This window comes from Perna viridis, chromosome 7 (genome assembly GCF_037379345.1).
Source record: "Perna viridis isolate PV_CMFRI_1.1 ecotype Kerala chromosome 7, ASM3737934v1, whole genome shotgun sequence".
Lineage (NCBI taxonomy): Eukaryota > Metazoa > Mollusca > Bivalvia > Mytilida > Mytilidae > Perna > Perna viridis.
Window position 1 is genome coordinate 25970387 of NC_142451.1, and position 24449 is coordinate 25994835.

The following is a 24449-nucleotide window of genomic DNA, read 5'->3' on the forward strand; positions in this document are numbered from 1 at the left end:
CCCCCCCCCCCAAAAAAAAAATACGCAATGTACGTTTATTGAAAAAAAAATGCCATAGTGTTGCCCATTTTAAATCGACCTGGCCCTTTTTAATATATATTCCAAGCCATTAGATATAAATTCGGGGAAGGATCAATTGCATTTCTAACTCTGTTTTTAACTTGTAGAAAACATGTAGATATTGTGACTTTTTCAAAACTAGAATGTTGTGTATAATTAACGTGTAATTATTTGAAAGGACATGGCATGTTTATTTGGCTTATATACCATATTTATGGAAAGGCGTATTATAAAAAAAAATATTCATATGGTAGGCAAATTTGTCCAAAAAAAAGTTTCATTTGCATGCTTAAGTATTTCATAACTTTTAACAAAAGCTATGCTATTTTTTTCATAATTGAGGTAAATCCTTCCAATCATTTTTAAAATTAAAATATTGTTACATTTCATCCTTTGACTTTTTGTCCTATTTCTTCTTGTCCGTCGATATCAGTATTACTTTTGCCGGATACAAATCCAGCATACATCTAAAACTATTCACAACTAACGGAAATGATTTGAAGGTTAATAAAAAGGACGTCACAGAAATTCTTTATATGACCAATATAATATTACTTACGAATACTACGGATTAGGCAGATTGCCTGCTTGTAAGCGAGCACCTTTACATTATATTCCTAATGTTACCCTTTAATTAAACAAATGCAGTAGAATATATTTTAAGCTAAGGTCTAAAAAATTACCTGTTTCCCTTCCGACCCTATTTAGATTCTAGGGAGTATCAGGTCCGTTCGCCCATAGAGTCTGTTTGCCCTATTTTATTTAAAATAAGGTATAATTTTAATACTCTTACAATTGTTATATATGAACATAATAATCCACTGGATGGTACCTTTGACATTGCCATTGGTCACAAGAATGCTGATGATCCACCTGAACCCATGGACATGTAAGTATAATTTTAAACTATTAATTACAAATAATAATTAGAAGTATTATGAGCAAATTGGTCATACATAGATATGAGACAGAATATATTATCAACGGGGTTTGCGAACACAAGACAGTAAAATCATAAACTTGGTGTATGATAATGTAATATTATATTTGATTGATAGATTGATGCAATTTAAATGTCTTAATTAATTATACTCAATCTGCTAAATACACATGTGTAGCAATTTCTGTACAAACATTGGCAGATATTAATGAAATATATTTTGGGTACAATTGATTATTATATGTCAGTCCAATTAAAAATTTATTTTTATCCTTACCTTTTCAGATCACTGAATGCAGATTCAGACCTACCAGTTGAGGTCCTAGAAGATGACCATGTCATCCATTACAAGGTGTTGGAAAGGGGTAGTAAACTTGGTTGTCGTCTACTTGTTGCCAGCAATGTTTTACTTGTTACAATTAAGCAATTAAAATCAATTAGGCAATTATAAATTGTCACCTGTAATCACAACTAATCACCTTTTGACACTTCTATAATTATTGTTGATCATTTATGACACCTTTTGTTATTTGTCCCAATCCTTCAGACCAAAGCTGAAGCAGTAGACGGCAGTGTGCGTGCCGACGATTTTGAAAGAGATGTCCACCGTAAATACACATTACTGGAACAATGAATCCAAACTGCATGGGACCAGTATAGGATGGTATTATCTCTACATCACACTTCTTAAAGGTTGTTTCCCAGACTCTACAGGCCTACCAACAACCCACTAGACCAAGTTCAGCCACAGCAGTAATTGCATTAAGAACTGAATTTCAAACAATAAGTTAATTACTCTTGCATTGTTTTAGTGCTGAATTGTCAGAAGTATCATACATTGACTTTACATGTGTTGTGATCGACAATTTTTTTTATGTTTCAGTGCTGTTTCTTTGTTTTGTATATTTTCCTAATGATTGTTGCTATAAGTTATCTTGTTAGTGCTTGTCTTTGTATTTTGTTATGCTTTTGTTAATTATACTCGGCGTCACATAAATAACATACTGTTAAAATTTGAATAAAAATATTTTCTTCGACTTTATTGACACCAACCTTCGTTTAAATTGTCTTAAATGACTTGCTCATTCGTTTAGCCAAACAGCTTCTCAAAAACAAGTCGCTTATTAGCTTAAATCATGCGTAACAAATCCTTACGGGAAAATCCCATACTAATATCCGCCATGTTGGTTTTTACGGGACGATTTGTTTACAAACGAAGTGCGTAAGTTCCCGTCGAACTCCGGTGACAATCGTCTGCTTGATCAACTTCTCGGTATTATACGTTGTTCGCGTAAAATAAATCCGAGATATCCGAAATAACGCCGAATTGCATTCTGGGTTCTTCGGTTTTTGGACAAACCATTTAAACGTAAACAACATCTCCTAGCAACCCGATCACTGTAAACATGGCCGACTTTTTACAATGTAAATATTGCCACCTAGAATTAAAATCTGACCGGAATTTAACGATTCAATGTTTAGGGAGAAGCCGTTTGGCTAAACGAATGAGCAAGTCATTTAAGACAATTTAAACGACGGTAGGTGTCAATAAAGTCGTAGAAAATATTTTTATTCAAATTTTAACAGTATGTTATTTATGTGACGCCGACTATAATAAGTGAGAAGATGAATGAGATATGTTGTCAGTGTGATGGTGTACATGTACAACTGTTTTTGAATGTTTTGAATGAGTTAGTGTTAAAACATAATGAAAATATGTTTCTTTCTTGTTTTGTCAATGAATGATGTATCATAGTATGTTGTATGTTGTAAGTGTGATGGTGTACAACTGTTTTGAATGCTTTGAATGATTATCAATATGCTGAATAAAGATGAATACATCATATCTTAGTCTTCATTTATTCATGATTTATTACAATTATATGGTATATACCTCTGCTGCCTTTCTAGACTTGAATGAACCAGATGAATCATATTGCCTGAAATCATCTGTAAAGAAGCTTAAAAAAGTGATTACAGAAATGTGTAACTATTAAGTTTTTAATAAGTTTTTAAAAAAAATGATATAGGGGAGTTCGCCAATCTCATTAGTGATGTCATATTCACTAATTTGCATATCATTAACTGTCAGATTGGTTGGCAAATAAACAAATAAATAAACAATTGAAAAGTTCATGATTAGAATCCCAATTTTCAAAACTTTATAACTTTGTTATTTTATGTCCAATTTTGGTTCTGTGAAATGTTTCATTTAGATAAAATAATTCATATTTTCTTTGTAAATTTATAAATCTTTTACCTGAAAAATAAATTAGTAATGATATTTATTTGTAAACCTCTATTTTTGTATAAAATTATAATTAAAATCTTATGTACATATAGTCTAATTACTGAATATTTATTTAAAAATTCCATGGATAAAAAGAATTTTATTTGCAATGTTGGGAACGAAAAGAATTTTTCAATTATCTTTAAAAATGAAAAAGTTATGATGATTTAAAGTTGATACCCTATGCCACTCAATGGATATTTTGCCAACCAAAACCAAATCACAGGTAAGTGATGACATCACGAAGAACTCTCCTATAGATTCATAATTAAAGTCTGGTGTACATAAAGTCTAATTACTGAATATTTATTCAAAAATTCCATGGATAAAAAGAATTTTATTTGCAATTTTGGGAACGAAAAGAATTTTTCAATTATCTTTTGCCAACCAAAACCAAACACAGGTAAGTGATCATGATGACATCACGAAGAACTCGCCTATTGCCAGTTCATGGCTGAATTGTCTCCTTTCCCAATACAGGCAGTAATATTTTTGAAAGTAAATTACTTTTTTTTTATTCTGCCATTTATGTCATTCATGTTTACTCAGAAATATTTTATTATATAACATAATGGCTACGAATATAGGGCAAACGGACCCAGGGCAAACGTGAATCAGGGCGAACGGTATGGCCCGTACCCGTACCAATTTTTCCCCGTACCCAAATACTATTTTGCAAATTTCTTCATTATTGCTGGCTATTTCCAACTGAAAGTTGGTACATATTTACAAAATGACATGATGGTTGGGCTAGAATTAAAGATATTTAAAATGTTTGTCGAAAAAATTGATTTTATTCAAATTTCTGTTATCAAAAGGTCTAAAATGTGTAACCCGAAATTCCCGTACCCAAAAATCAAAGTCCAGATTTTTTTGTTATCTGTACTACTTTAGACCATCATAATGTTATCAAAATTTCATTGACGATAATTTAAAATCGAATCAGACTCTGTTTACGAGACTTTGTTTTTTTTTCATTCTGGATAAGATCGCTAGGTACGGTGCGGAATTCAAACTTGAACACTTCTTTTTTAAAACAATATCAAATCTTTCAAAACTTTATCCAAAGTCTTAAGGTGAAGTTTTAACCTCTTAAAGATTTTAGAAAAACGAAAAATTTGGTCAGGACAGTGAGAATTACCCCGGTAGTCAATAGATAGTTGGGTACGATAACTTCCGGTTGCACATTTTAGACCTTTTGACTTCAGAACACTGATCAAACAAGAAATATCAGAAAGTATACATCATTTTCATGGTGAGAAATGAATTGAAACAGACTTTTTTTCCACATCACATGCAATTTTCAGTTCTTAACACACCATAAGAATATTTATGAAAACATTATTTGGGTACGGGGAAAAGTTTTAGACTATACCCCAAATTTAGGCATCGTCTGAATATAGCAGAAATATTGCTGCTCGGACGTTAAACCCCAACAAACAAACAAACAAACCTATTTAGGGTATTAGCAGGCGCGTAGCTGCCATTAGGCAAAAAGCTTTTGCCTGCACTTAATAATAATAATAATATAATAATATTCTTTATTGGCACAAACACAATTACAATAATTGGCAAAGGCCCATATAATTGATATATAAAATGTAAATAGAATATTAATCAAATGTTATGAGAAGAGATATTTGTTATGAAATAAATTTTTTTCTGATAGAAAAAATAATGTCTAAAAAATTAGTGATAATCTTTAGTATAGTATACGAATCACTGAATATACATTGTTTCAGTGTGTAGTAATTAATTGAATCAATATCTTTTTTGAGGATATTTGATAATTTGGACATAAATTGACTAATAACTTTGGAGTATTTTTCACATTTTAGCAAAAAATGTAATTCATCTTCAACCTCCCCAGAGTTGCAAACTTTACATAATCTCTCGTTTGCAGGAATTGATTGATGACGGCCTTTTTCTATTTCCAAATTATGGCTACTGATTCTAATATTGCAAAGAGAGGATCTTTCTGATCTTTTTTGTAAAATATCAACAAAGCTTGCTGGTTTGTATCCAATGTGTATATTTCGATAAAATGTTAGTTTATTTGAATTTTGTATTTGGGAATGTTGCTCTTGCATAAATTGATCGGTTATTCGTTGTTTTATATTTGATAAAATAGGTTTAAAGCTACATTTTTGATAGATTATGTGTGAAAAACCAAGTTTATTGATAATAGAATACATTCTATTTGTCCAAGTGTTATTGTTTTCTGTAGCTTGAAATATTTTGAAAGCCAAAGTGTTTTCTGAGGAAAGAAGATGATTTAAAAATTTAACACAGGAAAACATAATTTTTGAGTGAAGTGGGAGTCTTCCAAGTTCAGAACGACATGCAGCATTTGTAGCTTTGCAATGTACACCAAGAATTTCCTTGATGAATTTTAAATGAAATTTTTCTACAACTGAGTTATTAAAAGTACATGTATCAATATCTATACCCCAGACTTCACTACAGTACAAAAGAATGGGGCTAATTATAGTATCAAACAGCTTTTCTGATAGATTACATGAATGATCTAGCCCTACTGACTTTTTTATCTTGAATAAAGCTTTTCTAGCCTTTTCCATCAGCAAAGATACAGCTAAATTAAATTTACCATTATAATGTAACATGACACCAACATAACAATATTTTGGTACTGTTTGAATGATATCATTATTGTATGTAAACTCCTTAATATAAGATCTACCATTTGAATTAAATACAATAACTTTAGATTTGGACATATTAACATATAATTTCCAATTACAGCAATTTTCATGAACAATATTTAAACTAGTTTGTAAACCTTGTTTACTTTCAGATAATATAACTAAGTCATCAGCATATAAAAGACAATTTACTGATATATTCCCAATTTTTACAGGATTGCAATTATTTGACTTAAATACCTTTACAATGTCATCTAAAAAAATACTAAATAATAAAGGACTTAAAACATCACCTTGTTTGACACCACATTCTGATTTGAATGTGGAACTAAGTCCATTTGAAAATGTGATTCTATTTGTAGTATTATGATACTTTGCCCCCCAGGACCCCCTACCAGGGCTCTGCCGTAATTTTGCCTACACTTCAATTTAGCCTCAGCTACGTGCCTGATTAGTTTGTGCCTACCTTAAAGTTTTTTTGCCATTTTGAAGCCTGAATGTGTATAGAAGAAACCAGTCAAAAACTTTGAAAAATAAAAAAAAATGCCTGTATATCTGCCAACTTAAGTATTTTAGTTTATGTCAGTTTTTTGTTCATTTTTGTCAATTGAAATTATATTGTATGATTCATTCTTTTAAACATGTAGATGTTAAAATGTCTACTATTCCTACATTTCATGTATCAGATAAGGCATGATTAAGATCTTATATCAAATTTTACTGTCATTTTAGTCTTTTGTAATGAGTAACATATCTCCCCTTTCCATGTTCCTTAAATGTTTAAGGTTTCTGCATGTTAGTTTTTGTTAGTCTTTTTTCAGTGTTTATTTGTATTATAGTTCTATAGATTAAAACTTACTGTTCTCAATAATGTGAAGTATTCGTTGCCTATAAAGTGACTGTGAGTTTCTCCATACTTGAAACTTCATTTTACTCTCAGGAGCAGCTCCAGCAATGCAATAAATCATCCTATATGAACTTATCTACATTCTGTTGACTCAACCATTAAATAGCAATACATGTACTTTAATACTGTAGGTTCTGTGCTGTCTGTACCAGTGTAATTTTGTATGTTGCCAGTGAGTTCTTGATCAATTTTTGTGGACAGTATGGCACTTGATATGGACTGTATTGTTGACAATCTCTATGTTGGTGGTATGCAGGTTACAAAGAACCCAGAAATACTAAGAGACCTAGGAATAACACATGTTTTAACTGTTATGGACGAACCTGTTTCTAAAATTGCCAACTGTGGGTTTTTTAAGTATAAATTTGTAGAAGGGATTGATTTCGACATAACAGATTTGCTTCAGAGATTTCCAGAATGTACTGCCTATATAGATGAAGGGATGAAAGCTGGTGCTGTACTAGTGCACTGGTGAGTAAGTCAATCTCACTTGAAAAATAACTTTGATGTTTTTTTTTGTGTTTAAGTAGCTCTCCACATAAGAATCATGCAAAATGTGATTCATGGTTGGAAAGCCTACATATTTTTAGTTTTGATATTTTGTTTTAAAATTTCATAGTGAACAGAAAGTAACATGTGGCTTTTCATATAACCATTGTTCATAGTAGATATAAATTATATAGAATGTACCGTAGAAATCAAACAGTAATCAAGGGAACGAAGGTAATCAAAAGAATGTAATCCAGGGACAAAGACCAGACATGGAAAACAGACATACACAACAAAGAACATAAAGTAATTAAAATCATACGTACAAAGTAACAAAAGCAAATGAGCGATTCGGACACCACTAAAACCTGGGAGCATGGACCAGGTGCGTAGGTAGGGTAGGCATCCTCTGCTTTTCTAGAAACACTCGCTGAGTTGCTCATAAAAAGTCAAGTCCGGGGTAGACAAATGAGGAAAGGAAAACTATGACCCATTGAATAAATCAGTTTTATTCAAAGTTAGAGAGGCAACTGGATTATCTCCTAAGGGCAGAGAGATTAAAACGAATAGTTATGCAATGTATCATGTAGACCTATAAAGCAGCTTAATAACAAAAATAAAAATGTAAAGCCTTTTTTTAGCTCTCCTGACAAGGTGAGCTGTTGCCATCACTTGGTGTCTGTCATTGTCTTATAGCATATATACTTGCATGAAATAAAGGTAATGTATTTATCATGAGAAACTTAATACAAATATCTATAAATTATTGTGTTCATTTATAACTACAATTTGGATAAGTTGATAAAGAGATTTATTAAATGTGAAACCTATGGAAAACCATTTGAGTAGCCTTTTCTTTGAACTAAGAATGAAATGTATATTTCTCTTTTTTTAATTTACAAATTTTGGGATTTGTACAATTCTTTCATCTGCATTTTATTTGCTGCCATAATTACTAAACTCTATATCCTAGGAATTAACACATGAAGTAAAATAGTATTGCAGGTGTATCGAGGAGTGTTTCATTAGTTATAGCATACCTGATGGAGAAAAAGGGTTTGTCATTTGAAAGAGCACTAAAACTGGTTCAGTCAAAGAGAAAATATGCCAAGTATGTATTTTTCATGGAGTAACTAGGCTAGGATTACATTAGAAATAAAAAGACAGGTCTTGAAAAATACAAGAGAAAAAAGTTGTGAAAATTTTAAAATGTGTAAAAAATATCAGGTTAGGGAAAAAAAGGGGTTAAATGATTTGATTCTCCCTAGTTAGTTGTCCCTACACAGACAAATATTTTTTGTGTGAAATTCATGTAAATCGAGCTTCATGTGAAATTCATCTGAACTTCACATGAAATTGACATGATTTTCACAAAAAATTTACTTCACTTTCATGTGAATTTCACGTGAAGGCTCAATTCACCAGAATTTCACTTGAACTCTTTCACAAAGTTTATTTGCTCAATTCGGGTGAGAATCATGTGAAATTTGTGTGAAAATTATGTGAAATAATTTTGCCTGTGTAATGAAGATTAGAACATGAGAATAATGGATAGATTTGGTTGATGACTCACTCTAATTATCTTGCAGAGTGAATGAGCAGTTTCATTAGTTTAAAATGTATAAATTCAGACCAATAAACCTCACTAGCCTTTTGTATAAACCATTCGATTTTGTTGTATAGATTAAAAAATTATGGCCCAGATTTTGGTCATAGGGATTTTATTTCCTAATAAGATTCCTTGTATTAATCATTTAAACCAAAATCTATACCAATAGGAGATGAAAATCCCAGCCCCTCCAGAATTCAAATGGTCTGTGCCTGATTAGGTGCGTTTTTTAAACTACAAGGCAGGTGTTTTTGAGAGTTGGCACTATTTGGTGTTAAGGTTATGACTGAATTTTAATGTTTTTGACTGGATAGGAGGTATTAAGCTGTATCTGGTCACATGTTGCTTAAGTTATTACTCAGTGTTACTGAATAGGAGGTGGTAAGGTTGTGAATGATTTATACTATTAATGGCATTGTATAAAAATGTCCAGATATTTGTGAATATTATGTAGATTCAATGCTAAAATAATCTTAACAGTTTCTATTTTAAATTTCTGCAGTCCAAATGAAGGTTTCCAGAAACAGTTGAGGTTGTATGAGAAGATGAAATGTAGATTAGATCCCACCAATGAGGAGTACAAATTATATAGACTGTCCAGTCTAGCAATAACAATGCAAAGTAATCCCCAAAGTAAGATATACAATGTAGATTAAATAAGTGTGTGAAAGTGCAGGTGTCTATCTGCATGCATCTGTGGGAGTATGTGGGTGTGTGAAATTTTGATAAAAAAAAAGAGGAAAGCTTGTTGTTATACCACTCACAAACAAGGTTTGGGTGGGTATAAAATGAATCACCCCTTGTGTCGCGAGGGGACATGGAAATTCCGGGCATCTGTCCATCTGTCCGTCCACGTTTTCCGCACTTTTTTTTGTTATGCTTTTACCAAAGAAGTTTGTTTTTGGTATATGGCCTTGTTATGAAGAGTTACAGATTGAGTTAAACTTTGGTTATGGTTAACTGATTTTTACGGAACTTACGACCCTTGGACTTTGGAGATTTCAGTGAATTTACAGTTTTCTGCACTTTTTTTTTGTAATGCTTTCACTGATTGATTTTAGATTTTGTATATAGTCTACAGATTAAGTTCGACTCGGTTAGGTCTGATTGATTTTTATGGAAGTTATGGCCCTTGGACTTAGAAAATTTCAGTGAATTTAAAGTTTTCCTATTTTTTTCTCGTGGGGGACATTTGAACACTGTTCTTTTATTCATGTTTGAGAAGGATACTTTTCAATTGTTCATCTTGAAGGAATATTTAGTTACTGTTGGAGCACTCAAAAGGAAGATAATCCGACTTGAATGTTTTACATATTAAAACCTCATAAACACAACTCCTCCTAAACCACTCAAGTGATTTTGATGAAATTTATTAGGAAAGTTGGGCATCATAGGAACATTTGTGGAAGGAATATAGTATTTTTTGGTGGACTGCAAAGAGGGATTATCCAATTTACATTTACGGGTTATATATTAAAGCTGTTCATGGGATTGTTATGAAATTTTATAGGATGGTTAGGCATCATATATAGATGTGCATGAAGGAATATAGTTATTGTCTGGGGCTCCAAAGGGAGATGACATGGTAAAATTCTACACAGTAAAGCATCATAAACCCAATTCCTTCTACATCCCTTAAGGGATTTTGAGGAAATTTTACAGGAGGGTTAGAGGTGTAGATGTGCATAAAGTAATAAAATTACTGATGCAAGACTCCTAAGCGAGAAAATTGAGCTTAATGGATATACATTGTGTTGCTTTAAAAAGCAGGGGTATTAAATCATTAAGATTTGTTATATTTAAGTGCTGTTTTTAAAATTTCAGATTTAAAAATGGACCACAAAGGAAAAAATAGTAAATGTGTTTCATTGTCATCTAACCCTTTGCTTTTAAGCATTCAGAACATTTCTGAATGTTTACCTGGTGTAGTCCAAATATTAAAAGCAAAATATGCAATTACAGATGGGAATCTTTTTTTCCTTCTTATGTTTTTGGCTAACTACTAAAGTGCAGTGTGTATATGTGTTTAGTAAGCATTTGGCATTTTGACTCAACAGGACTTTGCTTTTTTTCTTTGTCATAAAGCTGAAACAAATTGTTATATAAAACAATAAATATTTAGACATTACTAATCCACAGTAAACGAAGTGTTTAAAACTAATGATAGTTTTGTCTTAAATATTGACTAATTCGATCAAAATATAAGCATGAGTGTTTATGGATCTTTTTCAGTTAAGAAGTTACTGAATTCTTGACACAAGTTATCATATTAAAATTCTTCTCTGCTTGTTAAAAAGACAAAAAAGAGATAGTGAGCTTATGTGGTTTCACTAGTATTGACAGTTGAAAACCATTTCTTTTCCTAATGATATATATATATAAAAAAACTTATTTCTCTGAAAAATTTTACAAATAATTTCTCTACATATAAATATAAGAGCTTTAAATTTCACCTATATTTGGCATTCTGTTTGAAAACAGATACAGATGTGTTTCTCCCTGGAGATTTAACTGAGAATCCAGTTGCAAAGGAAGGGGATACAGTTTATAAATGTAAAAAATGCAGGTATGACTAACTCAACATATCTTTTTTTTGTTGTGTGTTTCTGCTGTAAAAGAAATTCCTTTGTCATTTCTCTATTTAGCTCACCTGGTTGAAGGCCATGTGAGCTATTGCCATCACTTGGTGTCCGTCGTTGCCGTTGTTAACAATTTCTCCAAACATCTTCTACTGTGAAACTTAAGATGATTGTTACTTAGAGTGTCCTGCACAAAATGACCGTTTGGATTTTTGATCAGTTAAAAAATATGGCCACCGTTACCTAAAATAGAACATAGTGGCCAGATGGCAGATTTTTGTATATATCTCCAAAATCATTAGATTAAACCACATTTTGATGGCGTAAAAGTATTCAGCATGATCAGATCTCTCTGTGGTCAAATTTTGGTGAAAATCTGTTGACCCATGTTGGAGTTATTGCCTTTTTGGATGTTTCTTGCTGTTTTTGATGTTATTACTTTCAAAAGTCTCCTCTTCAGACACTACCCTACAGAATTCAATAAAATATTATTATAAGGCCTACAAAAGTCGCCAAGGGATCAAAGTTGTCAGACATCTCCATGTAAGATTTATTGCCCTTGAGAGGTGAAAAATTACTTCTTTTACAGTTTTGGTCAAAATTTGAGGAAGGATTTGTGGAAAATCTCACTTTTATTTATTCAAGATTATTTATGGAAACAGTCCCAGCAACAAAAAATAAAAGCCATTAATGGCAAAAAGTTCATTCTGAAAAAGCTGGATGCAAAATAAGTATTTCTATGGGGAGGCAATTTATTTACACACTGGCTCTCAGAATATCAAATGTCTTGTTACATACCATACAGGTAAAGAGTATTCATCTTGCCAATCAAAAAAAACTATGGGCTACAGGTTTTCCCATCTGTCCTGTCTGCCTGTAATTGGTTTTATGTGTCTTTATGACTTCAGTGTACTTGGATTGATTAAATTAAAATTTCTGGGAGACCTTGGATGCTTCTCTTGTTGTAGTGGTTTGTTGAAAACAGATGATTTTGTTTTTTTTATCTTAATGGGGAGAATACTTTTAGAAAACAGATCAAAACAAAGAAATGATATATTTTATTATTTTTTAGGCAGTCTTTGTTTAAAAGATCTGGTTTTCTGTCTCACAGTGAAGGACCAGGTGAAGCTGCCTTTGATTGGAGAGGAAGTGAAGCTAAAGAGAATTATACACCAACCAAAACTTGTGATAGATCTATCTTTATACACCCTGTTCAGTGGATGAAGGATTCTATAGTAGGGACAGAGGGAAAGGTATTAGCTTTGAATGTCCCTTTAAACATTGTTATATTTTTTTAATTCTGAAAGCATTAATAGCAGGAAAGAAAAAAAAAGGGTGACCAATGTTATAGCTGTTACTGGTAATATAAAAAGATACTATTCAAATAATTGTACTTCCTCTTTTTCAGCTCTCATGTCCTAAGTGTGGGGCCAAGATTGGATCATTTGTCTGGCATGGTAAGGTGAAACTCAATATGCATTCTATCATACATGTCTTTACCTTTCATGAACTTTTTGTGAAAGCTGTGTTTGAGACTTGAATATTGTCCTTGAAAAGCCAAATATGATGATTAGATTTACTGAGAAAGTACTTTAATTCATGGATACCAATTGTCTTGGATCGGGGAAGAAACACAAGTTTGTGGATTCTTGAATTCGTGGTTTAATGTTTTCAGTATACACATCAATGAGAATCTCCTATTCAATTGGAACCAAATTTCATGGATTGGCCTTCCTACAAAAACCATAAAAATTGGTACCCCACGAACAATAGTACTTTAGCAGTAATTGATGAAATAGTCCTTATGATGAAGCCTACAAAAGTCTCATTCTGGTCACAGTTTGTATTATGACTTCTTGTCAGAGTTACCTTAAAAGGCAGAAAATGACAGTATTTTGTTATTGCTATTGAAAGACAAAAAATCACATTTATGCAGATTTTAGCTTACCGGTATATTTTAAAAAAAACCGTATTAATATTAATAATATTTATATTAATGAAATGATAATAATGGCTGTGATTGCCAACAAAAGTGTATTAAAATGCTATAAAGTTGTAATACTACAACTATTGAGGTTCTGGTCTATATGTTATTGCTACTAACCACATGAGTTAATGAGGACTTTCAGACAAGGGCAAAGAACTGTTAGTTATACCCCACAAACAGAAGTTTGAGGAATGTATAAGTTTCACCCTGTCCCCTTGTCAAAACTTTTTTCTAAACAGCTTGCAGCCATGTTATTGAACTTTGTGGAATTTAGTATAATGACATTGAGATGTGCATACTATTAGAAATTTATGATTGGACAAAAATGTAGAAATGATGGCTTTTGATTTTAGGTGGGGCAAAATTTGATCTCACGAGTTGTCCGCAACTCCTCCTCATCAACTCGCAGGATTGTTATGAAACTTAATGGGGGGTTAAATTACCGTATTTGGATGTGCATATTGTCAGGAATGTATTTTTGAATGATCGTTGAACTTAGGCATTTTTTTTTTGGTCTGATCCATTATCGGCAACTCCTCTTTAACTACTTACTGGATTGTTATGAAACTCAATGGAGTGTAAGATTACCATATGGAGATCGTGATGTGTATATTTTGATGAATTGTTCATATTCTGTTATTGTGTTTTCAACAAAAAATAGTACTGATTGCTTTTCAAGTTGGATGTTATGGAAATAAAAGCATATTGTGTGTCAAAAGTGCTTTAAGTCTATCCACCAAAAAATTGTGTCTAATATGATTACACTTGGTTCAACAGGCCTTCTTAAGTCCCATTAGTGGCAATGTCTATTTGGAAATAATTGTGCCCTAAATATATATATGTGTAACTACTCAAAGTCAAACAAACTATTCAAATTTAAATAAAAATAAGAAATACAAGTTTTTTGCCACCTACTGATGTTTAAATTGTTTATGCAGCATCATAATGCATATATTGTAAAATCATCCATGATTCTGTAATCTGGTAGGTTTTTGGTTGTTGGTTATATATTTGGTTTTAAAGCTAAGTGATTTATATCTTTGTTTACTTTTGACTATTTATTTTGACAAAAAGTGATGCATTCTTAAGAAAATAAGAAAACATTAAGTTTTCATCGATATTCAAGGTTATATTATTGGTCCTTTTCACAAAAAATCGTAAGTGTAAAATTAGTCGTAAGTTACGACGTCATAGTAAATAAAAGTATTGCGACGTCATAAATTACGACTAATTTTACTCTTACGATTTTTTGTGAAAAGGGCCATAGAACTTTATTTCTGAGTTATTTTTTTCTTTAGTAAAAGAAGTGGCAAGCTATTTATTACCCTTAATTGTGGAGTTTTATAAAATAGTGCTGCTGTGTTGGAAATGAATGAATTTTAGAAAATTCTATTCCATATCCTTATTTTCAGGTGAACAATGTCCATGTGGAGAATGGGTTGTACCTGCCTTCCACATACAAACATCTAAAGTGGACGAATGTAAACCAGTCCCAACAGACATTAGAAACAAAGTAAATGAAACCAAACCTGTGGTTGTAAACACATCCCCAGTTAATACTCAAAATACTACTATAGAAAAGGCTGATCAGTCTGAAACGCCTTTAGGTGGTACAGGAAACAACAGTTGAGGACTTCCACTATTGTACATTAATGTTTTTTTTTGTAAAATAAAATATGCAATCTGTATTCATGTTTTCTCATATTCTTAAATAATACAGAAAATATAGAGTCATATGTCAAACAACTTTAAAAAACTGAACGAAGTCATGATAAAGACACAATTCTACTGCAATAACCGTCTAAAATTATTATATCTGACTGAACCAATAAATGGATTACACAAATTGCATATTTAGATCTAACCACAAACCTCTGAAGTGTAGACATGTTGCCAAAGGTCATAACACTGAAAAACATTTCCTAATCAACCTGCAGGTCCTACTTCAGATGTAATTAGTAATTCATCTCTATCAAACTTCCAACTCATGTAATATCAACCTCTCAAAAAAATATTCTGGATAACCAAAAAAAAAATTTTGGTTGCATTATGGTATACAAATGTCTGTCCTTCCATTGTAAACATTTGCACTGATACTAAAGAATATTTTCTTCAATAGAACACTTACCCTGCCAGTGCACAGAGTCCATGCCCCCAGCTTTTAGTGGCTCATTTACTTTTGTTACTTTGTATTATTTTGGTTATTTAATGTTCTTTGTTTTGTGTGTCTGGTCTACATTCATTCTTTTGATTTGACTACTGATTACATTTAAGAATGCCCCGTGCAGGTCCGGATGTTAAAAGAAAAGGCCTGCAGCAGTGCTAAGCTTGTCGTAAAAGGCGACTAAATAGTGCTCAGAACCCTAGCCAGGGGCTAGGGCGCTCTGCCCACTGAGCAACTGGGATGTGTGCCCCAGGTGGTGGAATGGGGTACCCCTGGCGTGTTACATGCTGGGGTTGTCAGGCTATAATACGGAAACCCTGACCTCAAACCATAGTGGTGCACTGTGTTGGGAAAGATGCCACGTTCCTCGCACGTTAAAGAACCCTAATGTGGTATTCTCCTGGAGTAGGAACCATGGGGCTCCGCCACAGGAGGCTAAATTGCCCAACCTTACCCACCTCTCCCTATTTCCAGTGGCAATCAAAATTTTTCTACCCCATTGTCCTTGTGTCCCATCCCTTTTTCATTTCATCATTTCATGTTCATTTTATCATCAATTTCATGTTCATCATCTAAATATAGCTGAAATATTGCTGCTCCGATGTTAACCCCAACCAACAAACAAACATTTAAGATGTAATTTATGACCGCGTATTCTGATTACCCCATGTACTAGTCTCTAACGTAAATAAAACTAAACCTCGATATTTATTTTGTATGTTTCTCATAGGAAGGTGCAAGTCATTTACTACTCAGATCTGCATTTGACCTTGGCCTTAGAGTGTAGGATGAAATGCACTACATGTACTTATATGTAATATAGGGGAAAATGTATTTGTTATTCATTATGAACAGGTATTGGTATGGTAATAACTTGATTATACTTATTACATCGTCTTGTTTTTTGAAGTTGTTGATTACTTTTTTATCATTATGTTAATAAATCTTAAGAACACAAAACACTAGTTATAAGCATTAAAACTTTTAATCCTACATTCATTTGAATGGCAGTATAACTAAATGATCCTTAAAGGAAGCCTTTTAATACATCATACATCAACTCAAAATTACTCAAATTTATGGGTACCAACTTCTATATATTATGACTTAAAAATTCTACATTCATGTGTAATGCCCCCAGAAAAAGCAATAATTCTATTGCTATTCATCTTTATTGTTCGAGCCAACTACATGTACATGTATGTTTAACTAGTGAGCATGAAAAGTTGAAACCCTTTATTAAAATCTCTACCGAAAATATTCACATTAATAAAGCAGTGGACATGCCATAACTACTATTAATAAAAGTGTTCACTATGTGTACACGAAGCAGATTTTTTCCATACAAAAGCTTCGAATTGTAGAACCCTCAACAACATGTATACAGAAGTATACTAAAGTAATACTTTTAAAGTAAACATGTATATTTATTAATGCAATGTTTATATTATTGCAAATAATGTGAGAGTATTAAATTGTAATAACTGGAACTCCCATTACAGAGTTTTTAAACAAAACTATTGTGGTCTTTATTCTCAAAACTAAAAATTGAAAAAAAAAGACAAAAATCTTAATAATTAAAGAATGCAATTCTTTTCGATTTTTCAATATATGATAATACATTCAAAATGATCTCCACTACACATTATATCTTCTTCAATTAAGGGAATGTGTGTCGCAGAGGTTACTGGTTTCAATCTTCTATATCTAGTCCTTTATGGAGACAGTACGACTTAAGCCATTTGTTATAGAAGGAATAGAACAAGAGAAAAAAATGCCACACACACTAATGTCCCATAATATGTCCATATTAATTTGTTTATATAATTGGCTTAATTATTGAATTAATTATCACAATGGTGAGTCATATGTTGTAGGGTTTAGTAAAGTGTAAACAAAGTTGTTCAAGTCTGTTTTTGACATAAGGCCTACAGGAGCTACTTTAGGGTCAACAGCTGCAGCAACACTAGACACTTCATCATCTGGGATTACCTGCAATAATTAAGCATACTGATTAAAAGGATTTTACTCTCTTAAAATAACTCTGTAAATCAGCCTTCTATATGAAAATGAAGACTTTTATTTCATGACACATTATGCTTGTAATGCAGCATTATTTTTTATTAACCAATGAGCAGTTTGTGCAATGTAAAAATATGCTTGTAATTCATTTTTATTCTTTCACAGCAAAAAAAAACAGCAAAATTAATCATAAAAAATTAACTTTTACAACAATTGTAGTAAGATTTCAAAGCTGCATTAGCTGCTAAATTTGTTCAGTTCTTGGTTCTACTGAATTTGGTTGATTCAATGAGATAAGTTTGTAGTAATGCAATTAAAGCAGTAAATGTTGATAATACACACAGAATATTGTGAAAAAAAACGTTTTTTTTAATCAAAGAAGATCGATAGGTCTGATCTAATTATTTTTTGCCATTACTTCCGAAAATTGCTGAAAGGACATTCACCTGGGTAAAAAATACTTTAACCTTGGTAAAAAAATAACAATAATGGATACACAGGTAAGTATGTGTCTTGTTTTCATTTCATTTCATCTATTTCTTGATTAGATTTCAAATAAATAATGACCATATTTGAGTCACATTATATCACAATATGTTAATTCCAAAAGAATCATTGTGTTGTATTCAAACTTTTTTTTTATGGCTTGAGTCAGTCGGTCTTCCTTGCTGTTGAATAACCACTTTTGCTTTGCAATCAGATTTGTTTTTTGAAGAAGTGACCTTTACAGCACATGCGCGGATTAAGGTCACCAGAAGTCACATACATACGAACTTGTCTAGGTCAATTTTTTGTCTTGCAAGACAATAAATATATAGACACCTATTACATGTATGTAATGCATTTTATTTGTGGATATCAAATGAAATTGTACAAGAAAAGTACAATTTAGTAGAAGTAATTCAAATTTCATAAGAAACAAAAATTTATGAAAATGACAGCTAATGCAGCTTTAACCCAATAAAGATTTTGGTGACCTATTTTATCAACTGAAATTTTCTTACTATCTTTACATGGTTTTTATAATAAAATTCAAAAATAGAAACAATCCTTTTTTTTGGCATTCAAGGGCGACAACTCCATATTGTCAAAAAAGTTACAATCACGACCCCATAGAAAGTGAAGGTCTTTAATTGGTACAAGGATTATTTCAGTATCAAAGTATGTATCCAATGGCTGCTTGTGACCAAATTTTGTTCACATATTGATTTCAGAGGATTTTTAAAATGATATTTAAAGAACAGATCAGGAGGACACATCAGTGATGTTAAGAGCTCTGACGGACCTTATGGTCCAAATGAGCAAGAAACTAAATCATTGGCCTAGACTTGAAATCATATCTTGAGGATGAAAAATGTAATCTAATCATATTTGCTGAGTATTAAATAAGTTATAAGTTTCAATTCATACAATACATTTCTGTGAACTTTTCTAGGACAGGGATACAAATTTATACTAAAGAGTGGAAGGTCATGGGTTTCTCCACTCTACAAATCAATGGTCCACTTGAGGAAAATAAAAAGCCCAAAACAAAGTGTCAGTTTAAAGAATTGAAGGTCCAAGACCCAAGTAAATAAAATTTCACAAGTTCTAGATCAGATATTGAGTGTCCTAGATCCCAAACCACCACCAATTACAACCCCTACTGTGTAATCACAAATCACCAAAAATTACAAGCTATCAAAAGAACTATCTATATTAAGTTACATATTTTTCAACTGTAAAACTTGAACTTACATTATCTACTACATGCTTGTAAATTTTACCATTTTTGTTGAGGTAAAATGTCGAAATGCCATCAATCCACCTGAAATTGTAAACTACAAGTGAGCAAAGCATGTACATTTTTATATGTAACTCTTTAACAAAAATTGCCTGAATATAGCTGAAATATTGCAGCTCGGGCATTAAACCCCAACAATCAATCAATCTATAACAAAAATCCAAAAAATGGTTAATGAACATTGAAGGATAAGCAAAAACATACTGGTGAAAAATCATGAACCATGCAATACACAATACTAAAATCGCCAGCAGAATCAATGAATCATTCCCATTACTTTTATCCTTACTATGTATTAAAGCATATGCAGTAATTGTGAAATAGAGATTCTAATTTTCTTCTTTATAAATAACAAAACTAGTAATTTTGATGGTACATAAAATAAAATTTTCTATGCATGTGACTTACTGTGAATCTTTCTTAACATTCTCTCTGAACTTTCCTGGATAATATCTCCATATCATCAAAGATTTTGCCTGAGGTAGACCAGATATCCTCCATCGAGCCTTAATACATCCATCTTCGGGATGGGATGTAATTTTCAATAGCTCAAGTACTACATTGGTATACTTCATATGTGCTCCTATTCTAATCATGGAAAGGTTTAAAGAGTATCTGCCAATACCACTAAAATAAATATGGAATTTCAGATTAGCAAAGCACAATGTATCTTCTAATAATTATTTTGTATCCCCATTAATAGCACTTTAGTGTTCATCTATTCTGATGTAAAAGATTTACAATCATTCCATGTGTGTTGCATATGTTAAATTATCATATTTTTTTATCAATGGTCATCTCAAAAATGTTCTTTTATATTGGGCCAAAAAATAATACATGTATTTCTCCTGCTATCGTTACACTTTTTTGTGCCTACCTTAGGGCCAAATAAAATTATACCTCCATTTCCCATTACCCGACTGACTCTGGAATTTCACTCCTGACTCAGTCAAAATTTAATAAAAAATTATTTATAAAAGCTGACAGACCGAAAATTTTTAGCACCAGTCTGTCTTTTTTTCCTACATGACTACTTCCAGTTTCCGATTTTCAGATTATTCTTGAAAAAAATGGCTACCCACATGTACATCAGCAGTTGCTATTACAGAATTTGATTTCACTTGTGGCTCACCACGTTTACCCAAAGATCATCAGATATTCACTGTTCTGACTATCCAACAGAACATAACTTGCCAGAGTCCTGTTGAATTGCCATTTTACACTACAGCCTTAGGACCTGTTGTTACCTATGCCAACAGACACTGTGGAAATGTTGGGGCCAATCCCAAACCAAAACTAAAGAAAACACAGAAAACTGTGCTTCCTGTCTGTAAAAAATGTGAACTTAAAGGAAAGAAACCAGTGGTCGCTAAACCATTTAGATGAGTTGTTTACATGAACTTGTAATGTCAGAATTGATTTATGATCCATTGTTGAAATAAATTTGTAATGAAATGACAGTTGTCTATTGTTAAAACCAGCGTACATTAATCTAATATGTACTCCTTAAACACATTTCACCACTGAATTGTGTCAATTGCCATTAGGATGATTTGGTTATTGCTGCTTTAAAAAAAAAGTTTTAATCTAAAAATCCCTACCTACTTACCCATTTTTTTTTCTGGCATGTAACAGGAAACAGAGGTAGAATTTTATTTCGCCAAAACAACTTAAGACAATTTTAGCTCAATCACCATTAAAGTTCAGAATGTTCCTTCTTTAACTCAACGAAAAAAAAGTTTTTGAAAAAAAAATCATTTCCCTACTTACATTGTATCTACCCTATTTTTTCCTTACTAGTAACAGTAAAAAAACATTAATAGGCATTATTTTTTGGGCCTCTAAGTTTTAACAAGGTAAAAGTTTTTTTCTCTGTACAGTCAAAAAATAATTCTGAATTTATTTCAAGATTCAGTTTTAAGCCTTCATAACATTGTCATTAGTTCAGTACTTACACAGACTTTTTCTGCCATATATTGTTTTCAAAAATGATATTGACATCATATATTGAATAATCAGCCTGTCTTACAAAGAACTTTGGCATCTAAAATAAAAATATAATTATTCCACTTTATTGCAAGGCTTGTCCATGCACCTGTATTTTAGATTTTTTTAGAGGACAACATTAGTCTTTGAAATTGACCACCAGTCCAACAGCCATGGCTGGTAAAAATGCTGATGGGCTTATAGAATTTGGCTAAGATGCCAGTGACTAATATGCATGTTCATTAATTTTTTTTAGCTTGGGCTTGTTGTCAGAAATTCATATGGCAAAGACTGACATTATCCAAATATGCATGTACAAACAGACTGGCACATATTGTACTTAATTTGATGAGATAAATGCCTCAATAAACATGTATGGTTGAGTTGAAGACAGTATACAATATTCAAAACCATTTGTTTCCAGAGACTTGTATGGGACACCTGTTCTGTAATACATGTAAATTGTAAAAACTCTTCAGATGCAATTACTTTTTACAAGAATACCTATCATATTTAAGTTAAACAATACCTACAATTTCAGCTAGCCTCTCTTTCATTTCCATTAACTGTCCTGGTGTAGGTTTTCCTGTATTATCGGGTTGATTAGAGCCAGATGCCCCTGACTGGCTGGATGAATGGTATATAGAATTATCACTACACCATGATATAGTGCTCTTTAAAAAGTCTAATTCATTTCTATGGATACCTTTCACATTCTTTAAAGAGTTATGGATTTCCTTTGAAATATCCCTTCTAACAAATTCTAATGATTGATTTCCTCTGTGTATATTGCAGCATACGGTTTGGTTGGTATCATTTTTATGACTGCTACCCCACTGAGGGTACACATAAAGCGTTGTGCAGTTATTGTCTAGTATCAAAACATCCCTTCTCCAATCAAAAGTTTTCAATTGAGCATGTGGTTTAGTTTCCTCGTTATGTAACAAATTTGAGTCACTGGTAAGAGTCAGTGTTGGTGGAACTCTCTCAAACTGTCTGGTAGAAAATGTAGCATCCTGAAGACTACTTGAACATTTGTTTAAGCTACTTGAAAGGCATGGCACAGAAGAAACCTGCAAATAATTAATGAAACACACATGTGTACATGTTAAAATTATATTTAACACTTAAACAGATCACCATTCAATGCTATTACAAGTAGAGAAGGTAATCATATGGTTGTGAAGGTTTTAAACAGTATAACTTTTTATATTTATTACCATACCAAAGTGCACTTCACTGCTTGTCAAGTATTTTATCTACAATAATTGTTTTAGCGTTTTCAAAAGCTAGACTCCTGAATATTGGTAATAAAATTAGGTGTTTGGAATGCCAACAAGCCTTAACTTTGTCATGGTCCCTTTCAATTTAGTGTAACACTAACAATGAAAAAGGCTACTGAACATTCTCAATACACTTTTGATGGTTGAATTAACACTAACCAGTGTTTTTTCTACATATGCTAGGTGCTTATCTTAAAATGTTATTTCTTGATTCTTCGAATTCTAAAACGGCTTAAGGTATACTGCTAAGACCAAAAAAAATGTCTGTTTAGGGTTACATTCCTCCCAAAAATTGGGTAGGTAGGTAGGCATTTTCATTTTATTTTTTTTCCCTCATTTTAGTTTTTCTTGACTAAAGTTGAGCCTATATTTGTAAAATAGCATCATGTTTAAGTCATGAAAGTGTATGGTTTTAAGTAGAAAGTTTAATTTTGAACTTGCACACCTATTAATCGTGTCTTTTATTACAATACAATTATTTAAAGTAGGAATTTTGAACAAAATATCAGTACACTGTATTTTAAAATGTTACCTGCAAATATATTCAAACGCTAATGTGACCTGGTTTTAAACATACTTTTGGTTTTACCAGAAATGATCCATATTATACTGGAAATGGCGGAATTTACCAATTTTGTTAATTTTGGAAAAAAAATGTATTAGGGTCGGGAGAATAAATTAGGGTCTGTCAGGAAACCCGAAACAGAAATATTTTTTTTTGGCTAAATGTTTTGCCAGTTTTTTAATGTTTACTACATATAGTTTACAGGTACTCTCTGAATGACCCAATAACAATGGCTGCATGAAGTATCGAGTAAAGCCAAAAGGCCATCTAAATGTGTTGTGTTTGATATGTACTCTGTCTACATTAATGTTCTTGAAACTTTCTTATTAGTTGATAAATCCAAAAATGATAAAATGAAAATATAGGATCTAATAACCTATTTATGCAAGATGGCAAAAAAGGGATTCCAGACCAGAAATTTAATCGAGCAATTCCATGACATAACAATGAACCAAAAGAAACATTGAACTAATTAGGGGTATTTACTTTTGTTTAAACCTGATTGTTTCGGGTTTCACTTATTTTTTAACAAATGAACAAGGATCTTTAGTCCACAATTTTAGAAAATATTACATACACTTGTGGCTTCTAAAAATTTAGCAGTCTTGGACCCTTTTTTTTTTTTTTTTTTGTTCTTATCATCACATATTGTGTCACCCAGTTTCCGACTAGGAGGAGTTGCCTCCACAGGGGTGACCAGAAGGAATGGACAGTGGTATTTCTATTTACCCCTCTGCATAACGGTAGGGGACAATACAAAAAATAATGCATGTGACAAGACACTGGTGTCATAGTATGTAGTATACAAAAAAATGAAGAAGTGAGGGTTATTTTGGAACACAGATTTTCACAAAATTATAAACCATGCCTCAGATTGTAAAATAAGTAATTGTCCACTTCTAGACGAAATTGGTTGCAACTTCTGACACGCTCTCAAAGCACGGCAGCCAAGTCTATGCACCGTAAATGCCATTTAGAACTTGACCGCCGATATTCTCATGCCCTTCACAGAAACCGGAAGCTCTAAATAAATTTTATTTGAATAAAAGAATGCACGCCCTTCACGCTCACAACTGATAAAAGTTATATACCGAGAATGAATCCTATATAATGGCTTAATTG

At 32.1% G+C, this 24449-nt stretch overlaps 2 protein-coding genes across 2 annotated transcripts; one reads left to right on the top strand and one right to left on the bottom strand.

Moving 5' to 3' along the window:
• The first annotated feature begins 540 nt into the window (after positions 1-540).
• LOC148612011 (dual specificity protein phosphatase 12-like) lies at positions 541-15212 on the top strand. Its single transcript, XM_088593090.1, has 8 exons — positions 541-650; positions 6992-7331; positions 8347-8460; positions 9461-9591; positions 11440-11524; positions 12610-12790; positions 12946-12994; positions 14937-15212. The coding sequence occupies exons 2-8, from the start codon at positions 7063-7065 to the stop codon at positions 15152-15154; spliced, it is 1047 nt and encodes a 348-aa protein (XP_088449216.1). The 5' UTR covers positions 541-650; positions 6992-7062; the 3' UTR covers positions 15155-15212.
• Positions 15213-16654: 1442 nt separating this feature from the next.
• LOC148612012 (uncharacterized) lies at positions 16655-24367 on the bottom strand. Its single transcript, XM_088593091.1, has 6 exons — positions 24196-24367; positions 22013-22552; positions 21449-21537; positions 19902-20120; positions 19448-19517; positions 16655-17680 (listed from the first exon to the last, which is right to left on the bottom strand). Exons 1-6 carry the CDS (start codon positions 24298-24300, stop codon positions 17540-17542), a joined length of 1164 nt encoding a protein of 387 aa, XP_088449217.1. The 5' UTR covers positions 24301-24367; the 3' UTR covers positions 16655-17539.
• Between the last annotated feature and the right edge of the window lie 82 nt (positions 24368-24449).

Excerpts from the sequence above, each read along its gene's own strand:
- LOC148612011 (XM_088593090.1), top strand. The coding sequence starts at position 7,063 with ATGGCACTTGATATGGACTGTATTGTTGACAATCTCTATGTTGGTGGT. Across the intron at positions 8,461-9,460 it reads TCAAAGAGAAAATATGCCAA|TCCAAATGAAGGTTTCCAGA; the intron begins GTATGTATTTTT and ends AAATTTCTGCAG. Across the intron at positions 9,592-11,439 it reads AATGCAAAGTAATCCCCAAA|ATACAGATGTGTTTCTCCCT; the intron begins GTAAGATATACA and ends GTTTGAAAACAG.
- LOC148612012 (XM_088593091.1), bottom strand. The coding sequence starts at position 24,300 with ATGGCATTTACGGTGCATAGACTTGGCTGCCGTGCTTTGAGAGCGTGT. Across the intron at positions 21,538-22,012 it reads AAGAGAGGCTAGCTGAAATT|ATGCCAAAGTTCTTTGTAAG; the intron begins GTAGGTATTGTT and ends TTTTTATTTTAG. Across the intron at positions 20,121-21,448 it reads ATATGGCAGAAAAAGTCTGT|TGGTATTGGCAGATACTCTT; the intron begins GTAAGTACTGAA and ends TATTTATTTTAG.